Source organism: Perognathus longimembris, chromosome 15, assembly GCF_023159225.1.
Source record: "Perognathus longimembris pacificus isolate PPM17 chromosome 15, ASM2315922v1, whole genome shotgun sequence".
NCBI lineage: Eukaryota > Metazoa > Chordata > Mammalia > Rodentia > Heteromyidae > Perognathus > Perognathus longimembris.
Window position 1 is genome coordinate 3,667,484 of NC_063175.1, and position 26,490 is coordinate 3,693,973.

General features: G+C 40.0%; 1 protein-coding gene across 3 annotated transcripts in view; it reads right to left on the reverse strand.

The window, feature by feature from the left end:
• Positions 1-26,490, reverse strand: part of Myom1 (myomesin 1) — a 158,733-nt gene that overhangs the window by 46,860 nt on the left and 85,383 nt on the right. For 2 of the 3 annotated variants that reach the window (XM_048363644.1, XM_048363645.1), the window contains exons 12-21: positions 26,019-26,218; positions 23,231-23,287; positions 20,968-21,092; positions 19,865-20,048; positions 17,818-17,992; positions 14,589-14,710; positions 12,871-13,158; positions 9,274-9,470; positions 3,751-3,877; positions 902-1,086 (exon numbers count right to left, since the gene is read on the reverse strand). In XM_048363644.1, coding sequence (XP_048219601.1) covers positions 902-1,086; positions 3,751-3,877; positions 9,274-9,470; positions 12,871-13,158; positions 14,589-14,710; positions 17,818-17,992; positions 19,865-20,048; positions 20,968-21,092; positions 23,231-23,287; positions 26,019-26,218 — 1,660 coding nt within the window. The remainder of the gene's footprint in view (positions 1-901; positions 1,087-3,750; positions 3,878-9,273; positions 9,471-12,870; positions 13,159-14,588; positions 14,711-17,817; positions 17,993-19,864; positions 20,049-20,967; positions 21,093-23,230; positions 23,288-26,018; positions 26,219-26,490) is intronic. The other variant, XM_048363646.1, reaches the window with a different exon arrangement.

The following is a 26,490-nucleotide window of genomic DNA, read 5'->3' on the forward strand; positions in this document are numbered from 1 at the left end:
TTCTTTCTGTGTGAGTGCAGTGTGTATTTTTCTGAATGACTGCAGGGCAGTCATGCCTCACTGTTATTGAGGTCATCTTCCTCAACAGTGAGGTCCTTTAGTGGATTTGGGGTCTTCAGGGGCTGTCAACAACAAGGGAGAACAATCTTTTGAGGTTTCCATATAGCATAAGTGAGACTTTAGTACAACAACCGTTGGGGTCAGAGGCAGGCACTGGTTCAGTTCTAGGGGAACCTTGGGCGTAGTGACATGGTTCAAGGAGAGGCTCAGGTCAAAAATGCAGGGAACCCATCCCACTGATCCCGAAAGCTTGGGCAAGCACAGCAAGCATGAAGAAATATGGGAACTGCGTTAGGGTGTGGTATGATTCCAAGGAAGCCACATTTACAGGTATATGGATGCAAACTCTTTAAAAATAGAACCCTCAAAACAAAACAAAAAAAAATAGAACCCTCAAGGAAAAGATCACTTTCAGAAACAACTTGGGGTATGGAAGAAAACAATGTCATTTTTGAAGGATGGTAATGAACAGGTAACTTTTAAGACTATGAGGGAAACAAAGCAGGAAAGGATGAAGATGAAGGAGTTAGTAGATGTTTTCAAAGCTTGAATAAGGAATTTAGGTGAAAAATCTCTGAATTGTTTCAAGCACCAAAAAAGTTCTACTACCAAGGGAAACCTTACCAGGAGCCAATACATTAAACAGACCAAGCAGAGACACTCTGTTCTTGCCAGCTTTAAAGTTAATATTAGTAGAGCATTTTTCCTTTTTTTTTTTTTTCAGTAGTGCTTGCTGGGCTTGCTTGCTTTGCGGGTGCTCCACCATTTGAGCACAACTCCAGCTCACTTCTCCTTTTGTAGAGGAAGAAAGCAAGTTCTAGATCTCAGAGCAGCCCCCTACCTTCAGGTACTTGTTTTGAATGGCTGCTTTATTGAGTCCTCGCCACTGGTCATCTTTGCCACTGGTTTCCTTCAAGTCCACAAAGTAACCAGTGACCGGAGTGCGCCCAGTGTAGACTGGAGGCTTCCACTGGAGAACCAGGGAGTTCTTCCTGACCTCACTGTATTGAAGACTATGCGGGGGTCCTGGGAGAAACAAGACAGAAAGACAGAGAGATACAGGATGCGGGGGGGGGGGGGGGGTTTAGAGACAGAGAGATGTGAGAATTCAATTTATTGAAATTATGATAGAGACAAGAAAAGAAATTCATAGCCATGTTTAAAGATCTTAACATCTGCATCTGATGCTGGCACTTAAAAAAAAAAATCTAGCTTCGGGCTGGGGATATGGCCTAGTGGCAAGAGTGCCTGCCTCATATACATGAGGCCCTGGGTTCAATTCCCCAGCACCACATATACAGAAAATGGCCAGAAGTGGCGCTGTGGCTCAAGTGGCAGAGTGCTAGCCTTGAGCAAAAAGAAGCAAGGGACAGTGCTCGGGCCCTGAGTCCAAGCCCCAGGACTGGCCAAAAAAAAAAAAAAAAAAAAAATCTAGTTTCTTATGAAAATAAGTAAGTTGGGGTTGTTTCTCATCCAGTTTTCACCAAAATTTAAGAAATATATATTGATCTCATGGGCCCTGAATTTGTACTAAATACTAGGAAGTGCTTTACAGTCACTGATCTCAGTCTTAGCTAGGAAAATTAATAACCTCCCAGAAGCCAAGGGTGTTGATAACCTTCTAAAGGGAGAATGTCAGGATGGGCCCTGTATTCTCTCTGAATTCTTGGAAGAATCTAAGTTATTTACGTGTCACCTGTACCTTTATGGGACTATTAGCTGTTCATTCAGATAGGGTTATTTTTTTCCCCTCTTTTCAAATAATAACTGATTATTAACTAAGCAATCAAAACCACCCAAAATGACTCACAGTTGCCTAAAGCAACTAGAACACAGACTTGACCATGCTGCATTTTAAAATTTTGCAATTGATAGTTCAATATTTGTTTCACCATTAATTTTGATTTAACTATTTCAAATATACGTCATTCTTATCTTCTGATGTCTTGTATTTAAATATACTTAAATGTTATTACCAAATACCTGGCCCTAGTGTGGCATGTTCTGATTGCCCAATGACCATGATCTTGTGTCCTTAAAACTCAGCGAGGTAGCCAAATAGACAGCATTGGCCTATCCACAGAAGATGAACTAGGTTCTATGGTATCCTGGAAAAGAAGAGTTCACACACAGTCCTAGTTTTGCTACTTCTACTTGTGGGCACTTCATGTGTCATTTAAGCTGAGTTCAGTTTCTTCATCTGTACAATGCAGTGGAGACAAAACCTTCTTGCTCTCTTCTATAAGAACTCTCTTAACCCTGGCTAGCCCAGACCTACTCAGCAAGTCAAAGATGCATCTGAGAGGCTAGGTGGTCATTCATTTCTTCTCTTGAGCATTCAATTTTGCAACTTCTTTGGTAACATCATTTTCTATTACAATACTTTCTACATATCTGCTCAGAAAGTCTAAGTCGTTAGTCTCTCTCACTTAACTCTATTCGGGAATTAAAAAATTCGAAAGCATCCATTTGTGCAAGTTGTGGGAAAAGCGTAAGAAATATCTACTGGCCCCTTCATATTGACTGAAGCTGAATGAGCTCTTGAATCCTCAATTCTCTTGTTTATTTTTGGTGATACTGGGGTTTGAACTCAGGGCCTTGCATTTGCCTAGCAAATACAAGCAATTGCTCTACCACTTGAATCACAACTACCTTTTGTATGTTTTTATTCACAGTGGGCAGAGAAGCAACGCATGTCAGTGTTCTCTGAGTGAAGGTAACATTGTGGTTTTTATGTAGGGTTTCAAGTAAGGAAAGGGTAGCAGGAGGTCAAGACAGCTCTCCACCAGGGATTTTGTAGAGTGACCTGGGAAACTCATGTGGTCTGTGGTGGTGCAATGGTGGTTGATAGATAAACTGAATATAAAACCAGGAAGGAGAACTCAAGTCATCCTGAAAGCAGTTAGGTCTCAGAGTCAGTCCCATCAAGGCAAAATAAAATAATTCTCTACATACAGTGAAAATACTAGTTTGAGTGTTACAACTCTAAAAGAAGTGTTAAGCCTAGGTAAGATTTCCTGCCTATTTTATATTTTCTTCTTTGTCTCCTCAACAATTTCCATGACAATTCCAAAGCAGAGAGAGAGAGAGAGAGAGAGAGAGAGAGAGAGAGAGAGAGAGAGAGAGAGAGAGAGAGAGAGAGAGAGAGACGGGAGTAATAAAAAGAGGGAGGGGAAGGAGAGAGGCCAGACTTACATCCCTGGCTGCTCTGATAAACCCATCAATGTGATATTATGAAAAGCTGGAAAGCAGTAGAGGACTGATAAGATTTGATAAAAAAAAAATCTTCAGGGCAGTGAGAGAATGAATAACAACCTTAAGACATTTTTGAGAAATTTTGCAGTGAAGCACGAATTGGATGCCCTTTAGTAGCCTTTAAGATCCAAAATCAAAGTTTGGAACTCACTTTAAAGACTCATTTGGCACTCAAATTGGCACTCTTGACAAACTGAACAAAGGAGACTCTGGGAATTATTTTGGAACATGGCATAAAGCATTAATTGTTAGTTCTATATTGTGATGTGTTAGTATTATCATAAAAATATTTTAGGTAAGCATGATGGACCAAGGGAATTCTTTTGTCTTCAGTGTTGTCTGTTTAATACTTTCATGGAGTTAAGTTGTAGGTTCTGCTGGAAGAAACTCCAAGCACAATACTGAGACATGATGTCCATGGTTTCCACGGTTTACCTGGAACAGCGATGGTCCACTCTTCACACTTGAAGCATTTGCTGACTGCAGAGGGCGCCCCCAGCCCTGCGATGTTCATGGCTGACACTTGGAACTGATATACCACGTTCTCCTTCAAGTCACTGATCTGCAACATCAACATCACAGGTAATGGATGCTTCAGAACCATGCTTTCTAGCTTAACATTGTATGGACTTCCTGTGTTGGACATACTCTATGGTGACCTTGTGTTACTATGCTGTTTTACATTTTATTTATTTACCTCTTGTGTTAGGTATAGTCACCCTCCCTAGGGTGCAGGTGAACCCATGACTTTCTTATAGTCCAAAGAACAGGGCAAGCGTCTTGGGATGTCAGTTTATGACTAAGCTACATCATATGTCAAAGGAAAAAGAATATTACAAATACAATTCAGTTCTTAATTAGTTGATAAGAGGTTGATCAAAAGGAAGCGCTAAGGAAGTGGCTCAGTGGTACAACACTTGTCTGACAATGCATGCGGCCTTAGGTCAATCCTGAATGAGCTTGATGTAGCCAGTGAACTCTTGAAGTGGGGCTTGCACCCTTCCTGAAGAACAGCACTGCCCTGGTGGCCTTGCAGAAGAAAATGCCACTTGTTCACTGTCCAGCCATTGGTATTTGAAGAATGGGAGCTCTGAGTTGAAGGCCCCAGGCTTACAGCTGCAAAGGACAGAATTCTGCCCGTGACCTGCAGAAGAGGGGGGACGCAGAGCTCCGAGCTACGGAGGAAACTGTAGCCAGTGAGCACCTCGCGTCTGTCAGGTTCCAGGCAGAGGGCCCAACTAAGCCATTCCTGGCCTCCTTGCTCCCGGACACTGACTAGAAGAAGCCGTTGTTCTAAACCACAACACTTGTGGCAATTTTTTATGTATCTGTGGAGCACTAGTATGTATGCGAATGAAGAGTGAGTTTACAATATTGAAATTCTCACAATGTTTCTGCTCTTCACTGTGTGACCTATTTTCTATATCCCTTGGTGAAGATTGGGCTGTTATGAAGCAACATGCTTTTTTTTTTTTTTAAAGGAAAAGTGAATTAAGAAAAAAAAATGGATGTAATTAACAGAAAAGCAGAAGAAAACAAAATTTGTAAACTGATAGAAAATTTGCAATTGACTACAGTGCAAGAATATGCAAGATGGGAAAGAAGAAGAATGGTTAGTAGGAATGGAAGAGAGACCGACAAAGTCAAACAAATGTTTATTCAGTGTGGAGAAATAAAGAGAGAAAATTGGTAGCAACAATATTTTAGAAAATAAAAGAATTTTCTAAAGAGATCTTGAAAAACTCAAACTGAAAAATTAAAAACTGCCTTCCTCCCACCACATTTCTAGGCGATACATTTTTCAAACTACGAATATCTGTAGCTCACAAAAGATAAAGTAAGCATATTAAAAACTGTCTAAAAATAGACAGTTGCCAGCAAATAAGCAAATAGACTGAGTTGATACATCAGTGAAATGAGCCAGAATGTAATTCAATTACATTTTCAAAGCACAAGATAAAATAAGTACCATTGTGGAAAGTTTTATCCAGAAAAAAGTATTTCGTGGAGAACAAATAAAAATAAAGATATTTTCAGATAAGCAAAAATAAAACAGTTTGCCCTCTGAATATTCCCATTAAAGGAAAATCTAGAATATTTATTTAGGGAAAAGGGAAAATAATTTTAGATGTAAGGCCAAAAGTGAAGAAATGAAGGCAAATTAAAATGGGAAATATCTTGGTAAATCTAAACAAGCATCTTTACAAGGCAGTAGTTACAATGTTAAAAAAAAAAAGGATATAAGACACACATATATGAGAACATACAATTTGGGTAGAGAGTAAATAAAGTATTCTAAGGCCTTTCTGTTTATGAGACAAGGAAAACAAGGAATAACCTCAATTACTAAGTGTGTTCAGCTGCTGAAACAGAGGAAACCCCTGAGAATCTGTACCCTCTAAGGAAGTATAGATGGAATTGGAATGATTTCTTTAAAAAAAAAAAACTATTCAGTACCATTCAAGAAAGAAGACAAAACATCTAACAGAAAAATATAAAGGACAAAATAAAATGATTGTTTTTTAAAATTCTGCAAAAACCAGCCATGCGCCAGTGGCTCATATCTGTAATCCTAGCTACTCATGAGGTTGAGATCTGAGGATGGCAGTTTGAAGCCAGCCCAGGCAGGAAAGTCCATGAGACTCTGATCTCCAATTAATCACAGAAAAAGCCAGAAGTGGTAGTGTGGCTCAAGTGGTAAAAAGTGCTAGCTTTGAGCACAAGAAGTTCAAGGTCTGTGCCTACGCCCAGAGTTCAAGCCAAAAAAAAAAAAAAAAAAAAAGGAATAAAGAAAAATATGCAAAAAACTTAAACACTCCTAAATGACAAAGACTGTCAGGTAGGCCAAAAAATAACTCCGTTATATTTTAAAGAGATACATAGAAAACAGTGATGCAAGGAGATACATTAAAAGATGAACAGGGGGCTGGGGATATAGCCTAGTGGCAAGAGTGCCTGCCTCGGATACACGAGGCCCTAGGTTCGATTCCCCAGCACCACATATACAGAAAACGGCCAGAAGCCGCGCTGTGGCTCAAGTGGCAGAGTGCTAGCCTTGAGCGAGAAGAAGCCAGGGACAGTGCTCAGGCCCTGAGTCCAAGGCCCAGGACTGGCCAAAAAAAAAAAAAAAAAGATGAACAGTTTCATACCATGTAGGACAAACCAAAAGAAAACCAGTACACATCTATGCCAATACCAGCAAACACAAACAAGGCAAAATGTATTTCTAACAATAAAAAGTCACTTGTATGCCTTTAATAATGTTGCCATCAAAATTCTAAATAAGTGAGTTGTATAGTATCTGAGTTGTATCTCAACAAAAGAATATTCTGTAGGAAAAATTAATGTGGTCACCATAAAGAAAAGGAGAACGAGCCAGTGAGTACTAGGAGATTCGTGTGAGTTACACAAATCACAAAAGAACCATCTTTATAGCATATAAAGGAATTTGCAAGTCAGTAAGCTGAGCACTAGCCTTGAGCAAAAATGTTCAGAGACAGTGCCCAGGTCCTGAATTCAAGCCCCAGGACCAGCACAAAAAAAAGAAAAAGAAAAAAGAAAGTGTGTGTATGCATGGAAATCCACTTGAATTGGCATATTGAAAAGAGAGTATCTGGCCAGGCATTGCGGTATATACCTCTTTTCCTATACAGGGAAGGCAGTAGTAGGAGAATCATGAGTAGTGAGATTCTGACTCAAAAAAAAAAAAAAAAGAAAGAAAGAAAAAAAAAGAGAGATAGGGGCTGGGAATATGGCCTAGTGGTAAAGTGCTCACTTCGTATACATGAAGCCCTGGGTTCGATTCCTCAGCACCATATATATAGAAAAAAGCCGGAAGTGGCACTGTGGTTCAAGTGGTAGAGTGCTAGCCTTGAGCAAAAAAGAAGCCAGGGACAATGCTCAGGCCCTGAGTACACACCCCAGGACTGGCAACAAAAACAAACAAACAACAAAAAAAAAAAAGAAAAGAGAGATAAAAAAAAATGGATGAAATACACGAGAAAAGATTCCCAAACTCATTTAACACCCAGTGTCAAAACTGGGAATGTGTGGAAATGCCAGCTGTGTGTTAGTATGCAGAGAAATGGAAATTCTGCCCCCTTCAGGAAACAGCATAGAATTAATTATCTAATAGAGTAGAAAATAAGCCCTGTGACTCAGCACTTACACTTTAGTAATGCATACAGAAACTGTTGCTTATGTCTGTAACAGCAGACATCTACAAAAGTGCTCAGAGCTACACAGTTTGATATAGGTAAAAAAAATGCCCATACACCAATCAATAATGAAATGGATTTGGACATATAATGGAATACCATACAGTAATGAAAAAGAATGAGTTAGAGCCACACCATCAATGTGGGAGAATCTTAAAGATAACAACTTTGTGCTATTCATTTCCAGTTTTGCTCACAGGACAAAGTTCTGTAAGTGCTGGGAGATAGTAACTCGATGGTAGCCTAGTGAATGGTGCTCTAATAAGGGGCCCTCAGCCATGCCAACAGGGAAACCCCTCGGGTACTCTGAGAGGGGGCCAAGCAGTGGAGGCCCCCTAAGTAGAGAAGAATGCCTCCTTTATGGCCATAAGAGATACTGATTCCTTTATTTTGTTTTCTGCAATAGCATCTCTCTACATAGCTCAGGCTAGCCTTGAACTTGCTATGTACCCAGGCTGACCACTGTTATAGAGAATACATCACAGATGGAGCCAAGTCGGGCTATAAAAACCTATGTGCTTTTATCCATTGTTTTGGACACTGAAAGTTAAAAATTCAGAACATATACTATATGTTGAAATATAATGTATAAATATAGGGGCTGGGAATGTGGCTTAGTGGTAGAGTGCTCGCCTAGCATGCGCGAAGCCCTGGTTCGATGCCTCAGTACCATATACACAGAAAGAACTGGAAGTAGTGCTGTGGCTCAAGTGGTAGAGCACTAGCCCTGAACTGAAGAGCTCAGAGATAGTGCCTAGGCCCCTGAGTTCAAGTCTTGGGACTGGCAAAAAAGAAAAAAAGATTAATATATTATATTTTTCATATTACAGTTTAATATTATATAAGATATATTATATTGTTATATATGTGAAAGTTAAAAATTCATTGTCCTTGTAAAATTCATACTCTTGAAGTTAGCAACATTGATTACAGATTTTTTTTTCAAGTTTTGAGGGAAATGTTAGGAAAGCATGGTCAAATGCATATACTTTCACATATATATTCAATTTACTCAGTTCTATTTTCACATATATGTTTGTGTGTATGTGTGTGAAAAAAATAAGTGTGTGTGAAAATGGAACCAGGTAAATTAAGGGAAGGGGTGGGGTTAGAAAAGATGGGGGAAAATAATAAAAGTGGTAACATTGATTAAGACTCATTGTATACACAAACTGACTAGTACGGATAATTTTTTGTTTGTTTTTGGATTTTTTTTAAATAAAGAGGGCACAGAAAAAGAACAAAAAAAAAGTTAGTTTTCAGCTGGGCGCCAGTGACTCATGCCTATAATCCTAGCTATTCAGTTGAGGCTGAGAACTGAGGATTGTGGTTCAAAGGCACCCTAGACAGAAAAGTCCCCGCGAGACTCTAATCTCCAATTAACCACTCAGAAACTGGAATTGGCACTGTGTGTCAATGTGGTAGAGAGCTAGCTTTGTGCAAAAGAGCTCAGGTTCAGCACTCAGGCCCTGAGTTCAAGCCCCACGACCCCCCCCAAAAAAGTTTCCACAATAAATATGCATTTTATGGTAAGTTTTCTAAGATATGTTTATGTATGTGAATCAGAACACATAAACCCTGCCTGTTTAGCAAAACCAGATTACCAAAGTATATTGTTCACCAAGTCATGACAATGTAGACAATGGACATTGGAAGAAAGACAAAAACACAAGGTGCTGACACTGTGCACAAACCTATCCTCATTCATAGGGCATGTCACACCTCGAAGTCCTCTGCTTACCTTGTATGCTGCGTCACTGACAGCCTTGATGTTGGCTTCTCTCCATTTTCCTGGTACCCCATCAGTAACCTCCCGGTAGTTCACATAATAGCCAGTGATTTCTGCCCCACCAGTCTTAACCGGTTGCTTCCAGCCAAGAACCATTGAGTCACGAAAACTTTCAAGACAAGTGATGTCAGAAGGTGGAGATGGTACCTCTGTCGTGATAGGAATAGCTCGTGAGTAAGGGAGAAAAATATTACCATTCTCTACCCATTAAACTTGCTTAATGGGTGTCATGCTTGAGGGCACTCAGTATAAAATGTTTAGTCTAAAACGAAATTGAGCAGTGACTAGACATCTATCTAACTTGGTGCATGTGTATGGCAAAAAGTGTACTGTGATTATTATCCCAAGGATTTTTTTTTTAATCCTGCCTTAGTAAACTGGTTTGATAGCCTGAAAAAAATATTCTTCCCACTAAAAAAAGAATTTATAAAACCATCCTAGGGGTTGAACTTGCTAGGCAAGCACTCTACGATTTGAGTTATGCCTCCAGTTCTGCTGCATTTTAGTTTGTTTTTCAGACAGGGTCTCACTTTTCGAAGGATGGCCTTGAATGGTGATCCTTCGATCTCTGTCTCTGAATACTTGTGCTACTTGGCATTTTTAGAATTATTCTTTTCTTGTTTTTCAATAGAATCTCACTGACTTTTGCTTATCTGGTCTTAAATTATAAAGTTCCTATTTCCACCTACAGAGTTCCTAGAATTATAGGCATTTGCCAAAATCCTGGGGTTTTTTTGGAGGGGAGGGGGGAGAAGGGGCAGTGGTGGGGCTTGGGTATAGTCCATGAGCTCTTCAGCTCAAGGCTAGCACTCTGCTACTTTGGGCCACAGCACCACTCCCAGTTTTCTGGTGGTTAATTGGAGATAAGAGTCCCATGGACTTCGCTGCCTGGGCTGGCTTTGAATCGCGATCCTTAGAGCTCAGCCTCCTGAGTAGCTAGGATTACAGGCCTGAGCCACGGTGCCTGCCTCCTGTATGTTTTTAAGGCTGTTTTGATTTTGTTTTTGCTCCTGAGAACAATAGATTGTAGACATCAATTTCTATTTCAGTTTGCTTGTTTAGAATTTCCATGTTTCTAAATGGTTAACACTTCACAATTCAGCACATTTACCCTTGTAAGATATTACAATTATATAGATTCTGTCTGTTGTCAGGAAGTTCTTATTCTAGAGCATAACTGAATGTCACCTGTTAAAAATATTTTTAAACAAGGCACAATCTGCTACATGACTTTATCTTGATATATCCTTTTTGTGATGTTATTTTTTACCATGATGTTGGGAATGAATATACTCTGCAGCTGTCATTGTGTTTATTAATGCATAGCAAGAAGGTATTTGGAGATTATTTCAAAAGTTCTCCATACTGTGGCTATGCTGATGAACTTTTCATTCAACTACTGCAATTCTAGTTTTCCATGATGAAAGAAAAGGTGAATAATATATGAAAGGAAGGAAGGAAGGAAAGAAGGGAGGGAGGGAAGGAGAAAGGGAGGGAAAAATGAGATTATGGAAAGAAGTTCATCTATATATGCAATCCATTAAAAGCAATTTTCTAAATATTTGTTGGATTATAGGCAATAGGAAATTATCTCATTCTTATTTTTTAACAACTCTGTAGATTTTTATTGTTGCTAATTTTAATTTACTTCAAACTGAAAGGAAGAAAGGATAGACTAAACACAACACCTCTGCACAATACATTTCTCTTCCTGATTTCTAGGATGCCAACCTTGTCTGTAAGGCTAGGTTTACGCCCCTTCTCCATGACTTCCTTCCTCTACCTGGAAGAAGTCTTTTTCTCTGAATTCCTGAGGGGTACATTCTGTCCTACTTTTACTCTATTTCTTTCATTTTGCTTTGTACTATAGTTAGTTGTAGTTTAGGGAAAAGAATATAGATCTTGGAGTCAGAAGGATCTTGGCTTCAATTCTTCTCTTGGCCCTTAAATTTTTTTATTGCTATTATAAAGGTGATGTACAGAGGAGTTGCCATTTCATAAATCAGGTGTGACAATGTCAGTTCATTCTTATTTTAAAAAGGTTCTCTGATGCTGGGCGCTGGTGGCTCATGTCTGTAATCCTAGCTACTCAGGAGGCTGAGAGCTGAGGATCGAGGTTCAAAGCCAGCCCAGGCAGGAAAGTCCATGATACTCTTATCTTCAATTAACCACCAGAAAACCAGAAGTGGCACTGTGGCTTAAGTGGTAGAGCGCTAGCCTTGAGCTGAAGAGCTCAGGGACAGCACCCTGGCCCAGCCCAGAGTTCAAGCTCCATGACTGACAAAAACAAAACAAAACAAAGGTTCTCCAAATGATGAAATATCTCAGAGACATAAAAGGTATCTCTTGAAAAAATTAAAATCCAGTACATTTGTTTTTCTGTCTTCCTGTCTTACCAATTTCCATTCTTTATACTAAAAAAAAAATCTTGAGAAGTGTGATGGCTCCCACTTGTAATCCTAACTACTCCAGAAGGCTGAGATCTGAGGATCCTGGTTTGAAGCCAGCTTGTGCAGGAAAGCCTGTAAGACTCTTGTCTCCAATAAACTACCAAAAAGTGGGAAGTGGAGTTGTGGCTCCAGTGGTAGAATGCTAACATTGAGCAATAAATAAATAGATAGATAGGTAGATAGATAGATAGATAGATAAATAATAGATGAACAGATAAAGAAACAAACAAATAAATGCTCAGGGGTAGTGCCTAGTCCCTGAGTTCAAGTCCCAAGGTGGTACAAAAACTTTTCACTGATTCCATTTCTATTTGATACCATGTGACTACAAATTGTCAGGTGACTATCCCATTTTATCCTAAGTTGAAGAGATAAAAGTTCAAAAAAAAATACAGAGGAGGTTACAGAAGTTGGATGTGTGGTAGAGATAGGAAATGGTCCAAAGATATTTAAGTCTTGTTAGCATTTTTACTTGATAGATAAAAGCTTGTCCCAGAGTGTATCCACAAATATCCATCATCCTAATCAGATAAATAATCTTCAATAAGTCACTTCTGGGAATGTGGATCTCATATCTCAATACTGCTCTTGGTTGTTATAATTCCCTGCTAAACTTATCCTGGCAGTTCAGAGGTGGTGGCTTGAATTACTGTGATGATCAGTTGAAAACCTGATAATTGGCAGTGAAGTTCAATAACTAATCTACGCAAAGGACAACATACTTTTCCTCTACACATGCAGAACACAAGCATTTCAAAGGGTCTCAGCAGAGGCTATGCTTATCAAGTTCTCCTGCCTCCTGTCTAAGTCTGTTAGCCAAACAAACCAATGATGTCTCTTCCTCACAAACCAAAGAAGCCTCTAGAACCCAATTTCACTAAACATTTTATCATCCTCAAGCTCAAGGAACAATGGCATAGAAGCCAACCCATATACAATGACTTTTACAACTCATTAGAATATTTTGAATAACTGGCTGAAAACATAAAATTCAGAATTAGCATTGATGAAAGCACACAGATGAGACATGTGATCCAGACAATGAGAGATGAAGACATGATGGAGACAGATGGAATAGCTTGATGGTTTCAATTCTCACCTACGAGGTCCTTCTTCTTTTTCAGGGAGTCAGACTTACTTTGCCCCTTAGGAGCTGCCTCTGGTGGTGATGGGGTGAGCTCTTCCTGAACTGTTTCACTTACTTTATTCACTTCTGGGTGGCCCAGACTGGAAGGGCTACTGGGTGAAGGTTTATTAGGTTTGCTACTGAGCAAAGCATCTTTCTGCAAGGCTGGCAGGGAGGCTCCATGCACACCCCCCCTGGAGTCTGTTAGTCGACCAGGAACATCGGTCAGTTGAGAGCACATATCTGGAGACACTCCTCCCCCTACAATCGCCAGACAACAGAAATGCCATGAGCCCAGACACCACATACAGTGCTCTTAGGCAACAGAACAAACAGAAAGACATTAGGACTTTACAGTACCAATCTTGGTCTCACAGAAATCACTTGTATTTACAACAATTAGGAAAGCATACATTTCACATCCCTTACACAAGGAAACATTTCAACATCTCAATATTCTGGAAAAAAGAATTAAAAAAAAAAACACCCACAAACAGCTTGGGAACCATTTCTGTTTTTAGAACCCAAAGTGTTTTTGTTTATGTAAGAAAAAGTAAATCTCAGACGTATCTTGAGAGATATAAGGTCCACTATTTAACAGACTAGAACAAAGGACTATAAAGTACACATGAGACATAATATGAAAGATTATGATTTTATAACAGAATTACATCCAACACAACTGATATGATCTGTACCTCCCAACCTCTAAGAAACACATCACTATTGTCTTTGTTATAAGTAATATTAGAAAGGGATATGGGCGCTAGCTGAAGACAATCTCCCCCCCCCCCCCCCCCCGAGTCATATTGAGAATCAACTTTGGGCTTTGGGCTGGGAATGTGGCCTAGTGGTAGAGCGCCTGCTTTGCATGCATGAAGCCCTGGGTTTGATTCCTCAGCACCACATACACAGAAAAGGCAGAAGTGGTGTAGAGGTAGAGCGCTAGCCTCGAGCAAAAGAAGCTCAGGGACAGTGCCCAGGCCCTAGTTCAAGCCCAAGGACTAGCAAAAAACAAACAAAAAAAACCTTGGGCTTTGGTGCATCCGAAGCATGTATTCTACCACTGAGCTACACACGTAGCCCAAGCTTTCATGTTAGCATATCACAGATTTTATTTTTGCTACTCTGAACTATCTGGATCTCTCCCCTACTTTATCTGAGATTGGGAGGTACATTGAATGCATACATACAATTACTTCATTACTGCCTTTATTCTGTTGGTTACTTTGCAAGCAGAGATGACACATGATTAAGTGGTCACACATGCCTTACATGGACCTCAGAGGCCTTTGTAAGAAGCATATTAGTCTGCTGTTAGTGAAAAGAAGCCAAGCTCTGTCAAAGATGAAGTCATTTTAGGTACAAGATGGTTGGAGTTATGAATGATATACCATGTCATGGAATCGAAATGGCCCTCAGCAGTCCCAGGATGAGCATGTTGTTAGGGGTGGAGTTCACACAGTGAGGACTATCTGAAGAAACTGGAGGAAATGCTACAGGTGTAAAGAGACTAGATAAGTGATGAAGACCTGCAAAATGACAGCTAAGGAATTCAAAGAAGATGCTCATGTCAGCATGGTATCATGAGCCCTATGAAGCTGTGAACCACTTCTGAAGACAAAGTGAACTTAGACATTTTTTCATTATCCCCCACCCCAAAAGAAAACCCATTTGCACAAGGACCTTACCAATAGCAGCTTTGACTTCAATAGCTTCTGAGTCCTGGGAATATTCACTAAGTCCAGCTGCATTAACTGCTCTGACCCGGAAAATATAATTCTGACCAGTAGCCAGTCCATGACAAGTAAATCTAAAAAAGGAAAGAACGGTTCAAAAAACTTACTAGGAGAAAAGTTAGAGGAGGTAATTACTTGCTTAATTGAATGATTTGATTTAGGAAAAATTTCATTTTTCACAAGGGAGGAGATACTGAGATATAGGTAATATACAGTTTAGACAGGAAGGCAATCTAGATAAATTTATGTGTGCCATTACTAGAACTTGAACTCAGAGCCTGGGTACTGCCTCTTAGCATTTTCTCTTTTTTGTGCCAATCCTGGAGCTTGAACTCCAGGCCTGAGTATTGTCCCTGAGCATTTTTGTTTTTTTGTTCTTTTTTTTTTTTCTCAAGATTAGCATTTTACCACTTTTTTTTTTTTTTTTGGTTTATTGGAGATAGTTGTCTCCTGGACGTTCCTGCCTGAGTTGGTTTTGAACCATGATTCTCAGATTTCAGCCATCCAAGGAGCTAGGATTTTAGGCATGAGCCACCAGTGTCTGGATTTGCCTCTTTGTTGTTTTTGCTGTTGTTTTTATTTTTGGTGCTCTACCACTTGGGCCATAGCTCCACTTTCAAATTCTTTTCCTTTTCCTTTCCTTTCTTTTTATTAAGTGATTAAATGATAACTGATAGTTGATAAGAGACTTACAGATCCTCCCCACCCCAGGCTAGCTTCAAACCTCAGTCCTCAGGTCTCCGCCTCCTGAGTAGCTAGGATTACAGGTGTGAGACACAGGCACCCAGCAATCAAAACAATTAAAAAAAATCACTGTCAGTAAAATTAGGCATTCTGGATTTTGCGTGAAAGTTCATTGATGTAATGGGGGTAAGAAGAGCTAATTCTCACATAAAGATTAGTAATAAAATATATGAAACATTGCCACAGGATCTGACACGTGAGGTCCTTAGTAAATAATAGGTGGCATTAATAATACCACTAAGGGTCACTTGAGGTATGTACTTGTAACTGTAACTCACTGGCAGCTCGCTGGCACCCTAACAGGATCCTGACTCCCTGCATGCCAGGGAAGATACATTACCTGAGAAATTGCATTGGAATCTGAAACTGAAGTGAAAAATATTTTCTAGTATCAATCTCCAGATCCACTTGTGAGGTGTGGATCGTGGACAGCTTCACACAGAACACAACCTCACTCTCACAGCTATTGTGGCTATAAATAAATGTTTCCTGAATTGCTGGAACATTTAAATCTGTGGTTAGAGCTGGGCTCTAAAGAAATAACAGGTCTGCTAAGGAATCTATAGCTATTAGCTTATTCAAATATTTAATAAAGGAAGCCATGGCTTTCTGACTTCAGGGTCACCTTGTTTCAATGCATGTTTACTAAGCACTTCAGTGTTGGAGACTCTGGATTGGGCTGGATATGGAGATGAATAAATAGCAGCTGCCCTCCACCACCTCCTGCTTACATTGGAAAGGCAAAAGATGGCTCTGTTGGTGATGCTGTCTAAATAGCTTCAGGAAAATGCTGGGGTGAAGCATACAGACATTTCATTGTAAGAAACAAATCTCTTAATCTGTTGTTTCTGTTCTCTGCTGTACTATGAAGAACCAATTCATCCTGTGGGAGCCCATGACCTTCAAAGAAGCCCAAGCTGGAGGCTGCTCAACAAAACTGCTAGTCTCACAATTTCTGTGAGGAACACTTCCCCCCTTCTTAGACTTGTCCTAAAGCAGAGGATAGGACAGACTGGTGAAACCGAATTTACCAGCAGTTTGTAAAGTTGGTTGAGATAATAGTACAAGAACAAAATAACCTTCCCCACATTGAAAGTAAATACAAACAAGTCACAAAGTATCTCTATGTTTTTATTTGGATGGTTTTTGTTTTGTTTTGTTTTTGCTTTCTTTTTCCTGTGCCAGTTCTGGGGCTTGAGTTCAGGGACTAGACTCTGTCCTTGTGCTATTTTTGCTCAATCGCTCTACCACTTGAGCCACAGCTCCACTTCCAGCTTTTTGGTGGTTAACCAGAGATAAAAATCTCATGGACTTTCTTGTGCAGGCTGGCTTCAAACCAAGATCCTCAGATCTTAGCCTCCTGAACTGCTAGGATTACAGATGTGAGCCACCAGCACCCAGCTGCTTGAATGGCTTTGTTTGTTTTTGTCTGCATAGCACTAGGTTTAACCATGTTCAGAATTTGCAAAACATTGATATTTTGTTTTCTGCTCATTTGAAATACTAGGGTGTTTGTGTTTGAGCTTATTCCTGTGAAGTTTATTAGACCCTTGGAATCCAGTATCACATTATGTGTTAAAGGTCAGAACAAACTGGGTGACTATGGCTCATACTTGTAATCCTAGCTACTCAAGATCCTGAGATCTGAGGATCAAGGTTTGAAGCCAGCCTGGACAGACAAACCTAAGACTCACATGTCTAATAAACTAGCAAAGAGCTGAGCTAGAGGTGTGGTTCAAATGATAGAGGATCAGCTGTGAATGAAAAAAGCTGAGTTAAAGCACAATGCCAAATTCAAGTCTTAGTGCTGGCACAAAAATATACAAGTTAGTGAATGAAAAATCTAGAACAGAAGGGTAAGAAAGTAGCCAAATTAGAAAAACCTTATAAAATGAGCTCTTAGAACAGTGGGTATTATGTATTTCTAAAAGTGGGAAGAATTAGCACAAAGGCAAAGAATGTTATAAAATGCAAAGACCCTATAAAAGGGAAAAGGGAAAGAACTTAGGATAAGAGCTTTTGGAACAGCTGCATTGTATATTTCTAAGAGTTTCACCTCACTAGTTAATCTTTTTTTTCCCCCAAAGTGTATTATATTAAACACATTCAGTTTTAAATTCATGGGAATAATGTATATGTATTTAATTTTTATTTTTGGGTAGTGCTGAGGTTTGAAAGGGCCTTACGCTTGCTAGACCAGAATTCTGCCATTTGGGCCATGTCTCCAGACTAGCATGTTTGATGATTATTTTGGAGATGGAGTCTCCTGTACTTTTACGCTTGGGCTGGCTTTGAACCATAATCTTTCATACTTCAGTTTCCTGAGTAGCTTGAGTAGCTTTGAGTCACTGGCGTCTGGCTTTTAGCATTTTTCCAGTCTCATTCCATTGGCGGTCTGTGCTGCCCTCCTGTGCGCATGCGCTCAGGATCTACTCACCGGGAACCCTTCACTGGGTTGTTGTTGCAGGGCTCCCACTTGCCAGAGCCCACCACACTGGACTCGATGTAGTACCCAACCAGCTCTGTGGCATCTTTAGACTCCTCCCAAGAAACCACCACTGAAGTATCAGTGTTCCGACTAGGGATGATTTTGCCAGGGGCCTTGGGAATATCTGAGGGGAGAAGAAAATGGTGAACAGACTCAGAGAGGCCCAAGTAACTCATTTTCATCACACTCGCACAGGTATGCGTAAGAATTTTACACAAATAATAACATAAACCATTCAGATGCTTTGGTTTATAATGAACTTGTCATAACAGGGAAGTTTCACAATGTCATTTGGGGAACATAAACTAAATATCCAAAAAATTAGGAAAAAACATATTAGCTGTTGAAATTTGGGGGAAAGTTTACTTTTCATAAGCAAAAACAATGGATTTTACTTAATGTATAGCATAACTACAGAGCTATTAATTAAATATGTAAAATAAGAAGTATGTCATCATTTTCCACTTCTGGTTATAAGTATATGTACATATATGTAGATATACACATATCATATATAATGTACAATATGTACATCTTTATAATACATATAATTTAATTCTTGCCTTGGAATTTCATTTCGATTTAAATTTTTTAAATGATTTAAAAATTATTTATTTTAAAAATACATTTTTGTTATTGTAGAGGTGATTATACAGGGGTTACAGTTAGATGAGTCAGGTATTGAGTACATTTCTTTTCGAACCATGTCTCCCCCTCCCTCACTCCCAGTTTTTCCCTCCTGTCCCCACCCACAAGATGTATAGTTAATTTTCCACATAGTATCTAGTGAGTACCACAGTCATATTTGTTCACCCTTTGTTCCACCTTTAAATTATTTTATTTTATCAGTTGTGGGGCTTGAACTCAGGGCCTGGGTGCTATCCCTGAGCCTCTGTGCTCAAGGCTAGCACTCTACCAATTGAGCCACAGCACTAGTTCCAGTTTTTGAGTAGTTAATTGAAGATAAGAGTTTCACAGGGACTTTTCTTTTCTGGCTGGCTTTGAACTGCGATCTTCAGATCTCAGCCTCCTGAGTAGTTAAGATTACAGGTGTGAGCCACCGACCCCACTGTTCCACCTAAAAAAGTGCCCTCCCTTAGCCTTCCAAGGACAAATAAACTAACAAACACAAGTAAAAGACAACAAAAATAGCAACAGCAACAATCTCACTTTCTTGGAGTTCATTTGGTAAAATATTATTTTATATGATCATATGCACATAAGTATTGAGCCTCTGTGATCTGCCCCTACGAATATCCTCCTTTGGTCTCACTATGTAAATGTCTAGAGACTTCTATAATTTATCAGGTCTGAGTGCATTTTTTTTTAACCATTCAGTATTAACTTGTAGATCTATAGGCACATTTCAGTTACAACAACTTAGGGAAACCATGCAGTCTATGTTTCTTTGGATCTAGTTTACTTCACTTAAAAATTATCCTTAGGTAATTTTACAAAGCAGTTTCAATTCAACATGTCAATTTGTGCGTACAATGCATTTTAGTCAGGGTCACCCATCCATCCTGCTCCCTCCCCATCCATGGCAACCTACCCATTGCCTCAAGCCTCCTAGTTCCAATTTCATGTATGTACATTGAGTATTGTGAGTGCACTGCATATATATATATATATATTTTTTTTTTCATTTATTTTTGGCCAGTCCTGGGGCTTGAACTCAGGGCCTGAGCACTGTCCCTGGCTTCTTTTTGCTCAATGCTAGCACTCTACCACTTGAGCCACAGCGCCACTTCTGGCTTTTTTGTTGTTGTTTATGTGGTGCTGAGGATTCAAACCCAGCGCTTCATGCATGCTAGGCAAGCACTCTACCACTAGGCCACATTCCCAGCCCTACTGTATGATTTTTAATAAGTTTTTATAGTGGCATTTCCATGCATGTATACAATGAACCCCATCGCCTTCACCACCTCAGTCTCTCTGGAAGTTTCTCCTGATGCAAAATCAGTTCACCATCCACACTTGGTCAGTTCACACTTACCAAGTTTGTCCCCTACTATGGTCACTTCCGTTGGCTCTGAGGGTTCACCGACCCCCGCTGAATTCGAACAGCGGACACGAAAGCGGTAGGCCTTCCCCTCCGCCAGGTCGAAAAGCGCAAAGCGAGGTGACTTCACGGGGAGCTCTGTGTTCACGCGCTGCCAGTTTTCTGTGCCCGCGTCACACTGCAGCGAGAACAGCGAAAGCCCCTGAGCGCCCACCAGGGCAAGGAGGGACTCACGATCCCACCACCCGCTGCCACCCCTTTGGGACTGGAGAAGGAGATGCGGAGGAAGTGGGGTGCTCAACGTTCTCCAAGATTCTCTCCACACACGCAGCCCTGCAGGGCGCACGGACACGCTGGGGACCAGAACACTTGACTTGGTGTGGGGCACGCGCATATGAACTACCCTTTGGAAAGTGGTCCAACAGAAAGAGTTGCAACTCGGCTCAGAACATCTGGACGGTTCTGTAGCTGCACGAGCGTCTCTGGGCGTGCTCTGCACCTCCGCTGCCCCTGCGTCCTGGCCATCTGCAGTGGGGCCCCCACGCCCCCCCCCCGCGCGAGGCCCCACCCACCATCTCATCCTGCCTTCCCCACGCAGATGGGTGGACCAGTTGGGGCATACGGAACGTTTTCACCACAGATTCCCATTACAGACTTGCAGAGAAATCAGAGTTGATGAGACGCTGGGAATATTCAACAGAGTTAAGGGAGGAAAATGCCTAAAAGGTTGTTAGCATCTTTCTATAGGAAAGGCCATAATTACTGTCCGTGAGGTAATTCAGAACTCCTTCCCGGGAAGCATTTCAAAGAGACGCAATGGGGTGGAAGATGCTAAATGCAGCAGGGAGTCAACATTTATCCATGACTGCCCTGTATTTAAAGGGGGCGGGAGAGGGGGGAGGATAGGATGCTACTTTAGTTGGAAGCTAATATTTAGAAGAACAAAGGTATAGATATAAACCTTAAATATTACTTTCACACACCCAGAACTTTTTGGAAAATATACAAACTGAATGTGGAAGAAAGGATGCATTCATGTCTGTTTCTTTCTAAAAGAAAGCTTTAGGAAATGGCATGAGGTAACGTTGGAGTCTTACCTTTTCCACAAAGTACATAATGCCTTCATGGCCGCGTTGGCCTGGGGGCTTCCAGCTTAGCACCACATAGCTCTGAGTGGCCTCAGTGACAGACAGGTCTGTGGGGGGACCAGGAACAATTCCCTCTGGAAAACAAGGAAAGCTGACCTGTGCGCATGCTGCGTAGCCCAGGACACTCAGCAAGCTTCAGGATGCTTCTCTCCTCATGGAGAAAGAGCTAGTTATGGCTCTAAACATAAACAGCATATCGTATCTACTTTTCTTCCGAAGATATCATTCAATCAATCATTCATTCGTATAGTCAGTCAGTCAGTGAATTATCCAAATGCCACTGAGAACATGCAGACAGCAGCTTGGTTTTGCCTTTGACTCGTTTAGGAATGAGTAGATGAAAAGGGAAGTTAATCATCACAGAGCAGCCAGTGCTCAAATGCTGAAGGACAGAAAGAGGAGAACAGGGAAGTCTAGAACTTGCTGTGATGGTGGAGTTGGTTTTGGTGCCAAGGACTATGAAACCTGTGGGAATAATGGCACTCTGGCTCTATCTCATGATTTAGTTCCATCTTCCTAGAGAGACTGATAAAGAAAATACTGCTCATTTCCCATACTGGCACATCCGCTATCCTCCCCTGGCTTCTTTGGAGTGGCTCTCTGTTTCCAGTGGTGTTTATATTTCAATTCTCTCCTCTTACTCTGAGTCACTAACTTTACTTTGACCTCTGACACTGATGTATTTTCAGACCCTTTCCATGTCTGGTGAGATCAACTTTGTTAAAGCTTCAGTTGTAAACACAACTTATTGGAGCTGTCCATAACACATGTAAAATATGAACTCCTTATGGATAAATTAGATAAAAAAATGCAAGACTTGCACACTGAAACTGTTTAAATCAGGTAAATGAAAGATAAGTGCTTTGTTCATGAATTGAAGGATTCAGTGTTGCTAAAATATCAGCTTAGATTCAGCAGAATCTCAACTGAAATCCTAGCAGTTGTTGTATAGAATTTGTTGAGCTGATTTAAAATAAAATTTTATATGGAAATGAAAAGACAATAAAACAGTCAAAACTATGGGAAACAATAATTGGAGACCTTATACTTCCGATTTTAAGACAATAAAGTATATATATGAAAAAAATGAAGCTAATAAAAGCTACTATAGTCAAGGTAGAGTGGTACTAACATAGAGAAATTTAAATTGACCTACAAGAGATTCCAGAAATAAAACCATAGTTATGTATGTGGGCAACTGACTTTGACAATGGTGTCAAGGCAAATTCAATGGGGAAAGGCACTCTTTTCAATGGGTATTTGCCAATGTAATTGGATACGCACATGCAAGCAGTAAGTGAGATCCTTACTTCATACAATTTATTTAAAAAAAAAGAAGTGTGGGGCTGGGAATATGGCCTAGTGGCAAGAGTGCTTGCAAGTGGCAGAGTACTAGCCTTGAGCAAAGAGAAGCCAGGGACAGTGCTCAAGCCCTGAGTCCAAGGCCCAGGACTGGCAAAAACAAACAAACAAACAAAAACACAAATAAAAACTATACTCCTATAATATAACATGTTTATTAAACTTCCAAGTATTTTCCCAGAGAAGTGAAAGCATGCAAGTCCACACAAACAGCTGTAAATGCTCATAGAAGCTGCTAATTAAACAGTGAATGGCTGGGTGAATTAAAATGACCTGATATATGCGTCAACATGGATAAATCTGTAGGTGATTATGCTGAGTGAAAGGAACCACATAAATGGGCATAGTTCCATTGAGCTAACATCATGGACAATGCAAACTGTGGCTACAGAAAATAGATTGATGATGGCCTGGAGGTAGGGGAGAGATGAGAGGCTAGTAATTACAATGGGACATGAGAAAATTTTAGGGGCAATGAATATGTTCATTATTTTGATCATAGCAATGGCTTCATGGATGCATGCACATGTAAAACTCATCACATTGTACATTTTATAAATGTTCAATTTATTATGACACTTGCATATCAATAAAGCTTTAGAACTAAAGTACAATTTTCTAGGGCCTGGAAGTGGAGCTCAGTAATAGAGTATAGGCTTAGTATGTACAAAGCCCTGTGATCAGAATTTAGCACCTCTGGCCTGTGTTCTCTGATAAGTTAAACATAATAGATGATAACAGCTCCAGCTGCCTTAGCAGGTACTTGCCCAAGTATCATAAATAATAAGCACTATGCTCTCTACAACAAACCTAAACTGCATAGCAAAACATCAACAATCAGAATATTTACCTGTAGGTTCCTCTTCAGTGACAATGATCTGTCCAGTCCAAGGTGCTGAAGGGCGACCTGAACAGAAAAAATATAAATATCACAAGCATTCCCAAATGTGTTTTCAACTTCTGTGTTGATAAGTAGGCTGGATTAGTCCCAGACAGGTTTGTGACTTAGATATTTCACTTATGTATCATGGTCAAATATGTATGAAGTATTCTGTGGGTGACAGGGCCCCTATCACCAAGGGACAACCATCTGTCAGAGTCATTACCCGGCAATGAATGAGCTGATTTTTCTGGAATTGTACGTACAAAAGTTAGGTAAATAATATGTCCTAGGTCAATGATCAATAGAGATCTTTCAAAACAAGGAGGCTTTCTGGATCCTTCCTAAGAGGAAGTGTGTGTTTGGAAAAAGTACTTCTAGAACAATCATGGGTCCCACTGTTACTCATCCATCCTAATGAAGATGCATAAGGAGAGACTGATGGTCAGACATTAGAGCTTAGTCAAAGTAATTTTCCCAGTACATTTTGAAGAGTATTACCTACAGAGGAAACCAGCTTAGATTTGCAGTGAAGAAAATGGAAGAGACAGGCATAAAGAGGAAACTCACTCTGGGACCCCATAAACATCAGAAAATGAATGGTTTAACTCCTGTTTTAATCAAGAACTTGTCATCAGAGTTTGTGCAACACTAGCAAGGTGAGAAAGAAAATGACTTATTCACAATTTAAACAAATGTAATTCTGGTTGTAATTATTAAAAGAGGAATAGAGGAAAGGATGAGGTGGAATCTGCAAATTTAGGTAAGAGGGAGGGAAGCTGGATGGTTGGTGGAAGTGGATCGGAGAACAATCAAGGAGGCTAATTAGACATGGGTGCAGGGAAAAGGTAACATTTTATTTCAATTTTTTGTGATGATAGTACATATAATTGACATGAAAAGTAACACTGTAAATTTAGCATAACCTGGAATCCTTCACAAAGCATACTGGCAGTGCTGGGAGATAATTTTGATCATCACAACTCAGGAATGCTCACTGGCACTTAGGTAAAGGGAAGGAATATTGCTAGACATCCAGTGCCGGTAAGGCAGCCCCTCTCCCCAGCAAAGAAATATTGGCCTAAAATGTCAGTAGGGATGTGGCTGAAAATTCTGGTGCAGAGTGAAATGTTACTATCCAACAGTTACTCTAAAGCCATTTTGTGGTCCCTGCTATTGGGGTTTTCATAAGGGTTCCCATGAGACCAATGGAGGGAGAGTGTAATTCATGTACTACGTTGTGTGTGCATGTATGTGCTGGTACTGGCACTTGAACTCAAGTTCTCAAGCTTAATCAGCTTTCTTTTACATGGCTGGTACTTTACCACTTGAGTCATGCCTCTAGCATAGCTTTTGGCTGGTTAATTTGAAGATGGAGTCTCACAGACTTTTCTGCTTAGGCTGACTTCAAAGCCTCAATCCTATAAATATCGCTATAGTTTTTTTGTTGTTGTTGTTGAATTTTTGCCAGTCCTGGGGCTTGAACTCAGAGCCTGAGCACTGTCCTTGGCTTCTTTTTTGCTCAAGACTAGCACTCTACCATTTGAGCCACAGTGCTTCTTCTGTTTATGTGGTGCTGAGGAATGGAACCCAGGGCTTCATGCATGCTAGGCAAGCACTCTACCACTAGGCCACGTTCCCAGCCCCTCAGCTATAGTTTTTGGCATTAAGGCTTAAGAAACTAAAATAGGTGAAAAGATTTAATACTGCTAATGTGGAAACTCAAATTTAGAATAGATACAAATTATGTAAATATGCATTTCTATCAATATGGAGAAACTCAAAGTATTAAGATGTTAATGGTCTAGAAGAAGACTTTAAGGTTAAGAAATTCACTTCAAAACATGGTTTATTTGTTTTTACTTTTGGGTTCTTTTTCTTTTTGGAGGGAAAAGGTGGGCACAGAAAGGGAGGGAGGGAAAGTGAAGAAATTCCATCATGATATTCACTATATACAATATGGAAAACAATCTATGTAACTTATAGGCAGGAACTGGAGGAGAAAACTGGGGGAAACTAAAGCCAGGGGTGACATTGTCCAAAAAAGAAATGTACTCATTACCTGTCTTATAAAATGGTAATCCCTCAGTACAATAAAATACTAACAACAAAACTATATTAAAAAAGAAATTCACCCCAAGTCATAAATTCAACTCTATTTGGAATGTATTAACAATGTGTAAATACCAGTGTTCTCCTGGCTATTTGTTTTCATATTTCATTCCACAGAACCCAGATTAACAAGGAAAACTTTTCTGAATAACATTTTTAAAAATGAAAAAAAAATTAGATAGAATAAAATGAATGTTTTTTTTAAGAGCCATCAATAACAGCTGGAAAAAAACATACTTTTTTGTTTCAAGAGCCTCTATCATCTAAAACTCATCAAAAATGGATTTACTGGGGATGAGGTTAAGGGGAGGGGGAGAAGACAACTAGTGGGAGGAGGGGTGAGTGTTGTCATAATATTTCACTTACATGTATGAAAATGAAACCAGCTAGAGGGGATGGATAAGGTTGGTAAAAATGAGGGAGAACTATGGAAAAGGTGACATCAATCAAGTTGTATTGGACTCACAAACTGACATTTTAAATTGAAACCCCCTTGTGCAACTAAGAGAATATAAATAAGTTTTCTTGTTCTTGTCTCCCTCTAGTGGTAGCGATAGGGATAACCTTGCAATAAGGCCTGCGTCACTAAATTATAATTTTTTTTTAAAATAGGTTTAAGAAGATCTGAAAAAATGAAAATGCTTACTTTTAAGTCTAGCCTTCTCAGATGGGTCCAGAGCAGCCACAGGCTCAGAGACTCGAGATGGTAGGCCTATTCCAGTTTTATTCACAGCTCTAACTCGGAATAGGTAGGAACGACCTTCTATCAATCCAGTGACTGGAAATCGAGCAAACTTCACAGGTGTGTCATTGCACTGAGACCAGCAATCTGTGCCTACCTCACACCTAAGGGAAAGAAAAAGTATGACTGGCAAAAAGCATCACAAGAAGTATGACTAAATTCGTAGTTCTCAAGCACAAACTACACAGTGGCTTCAGATCATCCACGTGTTAAATACATAGCTCAGGCCTGGCTTGCTAGTTGTTTGGGTATGCTATTACATCCCACTCTGAGGTAAATGTCTTATTTAACCAGAAGAAAAAAGACGCCAATGTTTCCTACACTTGAAAGCAGGCAGCTGTGGGAACTGTGGGCTAAGCCCAGGAGTCTGGAAAGA